Genomic DNA, 3670 nt, shown 5'->3' with positions numbered 1-3670 from the left:
ATACCTAAACCAATACGATCTAGTGCACTTTAACAAAAGCGACAGAGAAATGAAGTGAAAACCTAGATGCACAGGCTCTTCTATCAATCTGTACAAATAATACTCATTTATATTTTTGTTCTAAATATCGAATATAACGCAATCTGGCCTTAATTGGTGGGCTCGCTCCTAGTTGAATATTTTTATGCTCATGCTGGGTATTGGATGCTAATTGCATCAGTTAGCGTACTGAGCATCTTTGCCTAGTTACATTTGCTTTTGCTCCTATCTTGGATACATCCCATTAAAATTCCAAAAACATGATTATATTTAATTTTCACTACTTGAAAATTACTTGGTTTCATCTTAAGTAACTATCACTTTTTATAATATGCAGAGCGGACAAAAAGACACTGCATGCATGGATAAGTATTTGTAATATCTTATACTATGAGGTTCACACATAGAAGTTAGCTAGGCATGCACATGTAGGGAAATACAGATTGTATTCGAGCTTTGGCATGCCTGCTGCAACTTCCACCATATTGCATATGTATCAGTATGTAACTCATATGTAATATGAGCGTACCCACTACAGAGAAAATTCAAATCCAACAAACAAGGATTTGCTACTCATATTCTTGGGTTGACTGAGCTCTTTTTTGTACTTACGCTTATAATAAGTAATTTCGATGAGGAAATGGTTCCTAACAGCCCAAGTAGGGTGCCAAACGCAATGAGGGATAGGTTAAGTATCAAGACTGGCTTTGATATTTGATGCCAACAAATCTTGATGTAGAATGCACAAGGGAAGATCACACCAATGGCGATGCTAACGAGGGAACCCGTGAGGCTCAGAACATATTCAAAATATGGTACGGACAGAGCCAAGGCTAGTATCAGCAGAAGTAGAATTGAACCTAAAATACCCCTTATGATCAACTTTAATCTGGGACTCATCTTAACAGGAAGTGTACGCTCAATCTGAATGGCAAGTGGCGCAAATTCAAGTGCATATTTGGTCATGGGTGTTAGCACAGTGGCCCATAATGCAATCTTTGTCACCAGAAGATGTCGAGGCATGCTCAGAGTGATTTGAGGATTGACTTCAGGCCCAAACAGTTTGGCACCCATGAACGCTAATGCTGTATAAAGTGCCGTCACTAATGTGAAGCTTACAATAGACACCTGAAATCCCAAATTAAACAAATAGATGAGTAAGTGAATCTTAAAAGAGAAATTTCATTTTTTGTTGCTATCTCCAGTCATATTTTCTAAGTTGGTAAGGTACTTATGCTTGGTTGTTTAAGTGGTTGACATATAAAATTACTTAAAATGTGTTACATCAAAGAATAAGACTGAGGATGATGCAATTTAAGATAAAAATAGCACTGCCATTAAAAATAAAGTACAAAGTAAAATTTAGAGAAATGACATTTGCAGTCGTAGTTGTGCAAGCGGCATGCAGTCGCTTTGAAAAAAATGAATTAATATGGGATCTATATGAAAAAAAAAAACTAACTTTTTAATCGTGGACCCCACTCTTTTTTCAAGCGATTGCGCGGCATTTACAATTCAACGACTGTATGTAGCATTGCTCTAAAATTTAAAGTACTAAAGACTTGTATCTAGTATGTTAAAAGAGCTCCTACCCAAACTCAATGGTTTAGAGTGGGAAAGAGATAGAGATACCTGAGAAGAAATGATATTTACAATTATAAAGTGTGTACATGCTGTGCAATCTCTTTAAAAAAATGAATAAATACGGAACCTACAGGAGAAAAAAATTAATTTTTTAGTAATGAACTCTATTTTTTTCAAAGCGATTATCGGCATTTACGCATTCTATAATTTTATGTAGCATTACTCAGTATATATTAAGCATTTAATAATGCCACAAAAAAAAAAAAAAAAAAAAAAAAAACCCTCAATTGGGCAACTATAAATGTTGCAGGACCACGCTTCATATATCTATTTCTTTTCTACTATAGGTCCTAGTGTTGGGGTAAATGATCTGGGGGCCCAAAAATATGATAAAAGGAGACAAGAATAGCATTTACTTTGCTAGTTGGAGATGGAATGGGATTAGATACCTTTGTAAACCTGGATGGATCTTTCATAGCTTTGTATAAATTGGGAAAAACGATGTGTCCTGCATAGCTGAAGATATAGAGCCCAGATACTGCAGGAATGTTATGGATGTGGAGGATTGGTATCTTGTGATTGGATTTTACACCTCCAAAAATGGCAGTGCATGCCACTGATATAAAAATGAGAAGAGACATAATTATGCCGCCTGAAGAAAGGAAAGATATGGAAGATAGATCTCTAAGCCATAGACTGGGTAATGCTATTAAGACAGCAATTGATGTTAGCAACTGAGACGTCGAGAGTTTAGCCCATGGAACCTTAATATGTGTTCCTGAAAGCACTGTAATTAGGTTGTCATGTAGTGAGATTGTGTAGGACACAAGTGCCATGAAAATTTCTAGGTAGATGAAGGTGGCGGCTAAAATTCTTCCTTTTTTTCCAAATGCATGCTGTCCAATATCCGTGTAACTCCTTGACTTGAGATTCTTGTCTAGGCATTTTCCAAGTAGATGAGAGCTATATGTGCATATTATCCCAAGTCCTACAAGTAGAGAGACAGAGGCCCACCCTCCAGTTTCCAATGCATACGGAGTTGACAACTGCCCCAACCCTGCGAGCGAGAGACCATATTTAAGATTAAAGCATTTAAAAAGATTCACAACAACAGAAGATTTCAATTACGTGCGTACCTATGAGCATCCCAATCATGTTAATCACAGCATGAGCAAAAGAACCTTTAGCCTCCACATGGTGTTCAACGTCTATGCCATTTTCGACACTATTTAAGTTCTTGATGCTGTGATGGCACACGCATAGCTTGCTTTCCTCCAAACAAACATGGCAGCTCACCCACTGCACATCCGAGGTTGCACCTGCATGGATGTCTATCCCATTCGGGACTTGATTACGATGCAAAATACAATTTGAGTGAAGGCATGGCCAATTCCTAATATACTTTGATATCTTTTCCCACATACTGTTCAATCAGTTCCAACAAGTTTTGACTGATAAAATAGAGTAGTACTACTCTAGCTTCAGAAAGCTGGATGGATCTTGCCCATGAAGTATACAAAGGCTGGGTATACTTATAATTGAATAAAAGTAGCCGTCCTCAAGGTGAAGAATCGCATGCATTTCATTAGATGTGTAGTGCAATTTGTGAATATTCTTATAGAAGAAAAGAAATTAGAATTGTTATGATATTTTGACATAGGCCAGACATCGATACACGCGTAACACATACTCTAGTACCATTTGCAAGAATCAAATTGTAAAGATATGCTTGGATGTGCCTTAGAGAGAGAGAGAGAGAGAGAGAGAGAGAGAGACATTTGGGGAATCGAGTTGGCAAATTGGACAATTGCTCCCATTCTAAATTTGCAGATGCAAGGCTAGAAGGCAATGAACGTACGTGAGAAAATAATCAATTGGGGGGCAAGCATCTTGCCGTATTAATTAATATGAGAATCAGAGCCAAACCGTACTAATATTGGTCATGCACTGGAAAATATGAGTTAGGTTCCAAAAGGCATGGCTGCGCAGGCAGAAGGAAAGATGCTTCTCAGATTTATCTTTTTATGATCTTATTCCCATGCGTGGT

The 3670-nt window shown here is 37.5% G+C and overlaps 1 protein-coding gene across 1 annotated transcript; it reads right to left on the bottom strand.

Annotated features, from left to right (window-relative positions):
• Positions 1-374: 374 nt before the first annotated feature.
• LOC122300217 (amino acid transporter AVT1H) lies at positions 375-3148 on the bottom strand. Its single transcript, XM_043110722.1, has 3 exons — positions 2760-3148; positions 2073-2680; positions 375-1167 (listed from the first exon to the last, which is right to left on the bottom strand). Exons 1-3 carry the CDS (start codon positions 3043-3045, stop codon positions 613-615), a joined length of 1449 nt encoding a protein of 482 aa, XP_042966656.1. The 5' UTR covers positions 3046-3148; the 3' UTR covers positions 375-612.
• Between the last annotated feature and the right edge of the window lie 522 nt (positions 3149-3670).

This window comes from Carya illinoinensis, chromosome 2 (genome assembly GCF_018687715.1).
Source record: "Carya illinoinensis cultivar Pawnee chromosome 2, C.illinoinensisPawnee_v1, whole genome shotgun sequence".
NCBI classification, from domain to species: domain Eukaryota; kingdom Viridiplantae; phylum Streptophyta; class Magnoliopsida; order Fagales; family Juglandaceae; genus Carya; species Carya illinoinensis.
The sequence above is the reverse complement of the archived record's forward strand: the minus strand, read 5'-3'. Positions and strand labels throughout refer to the sequence as shown.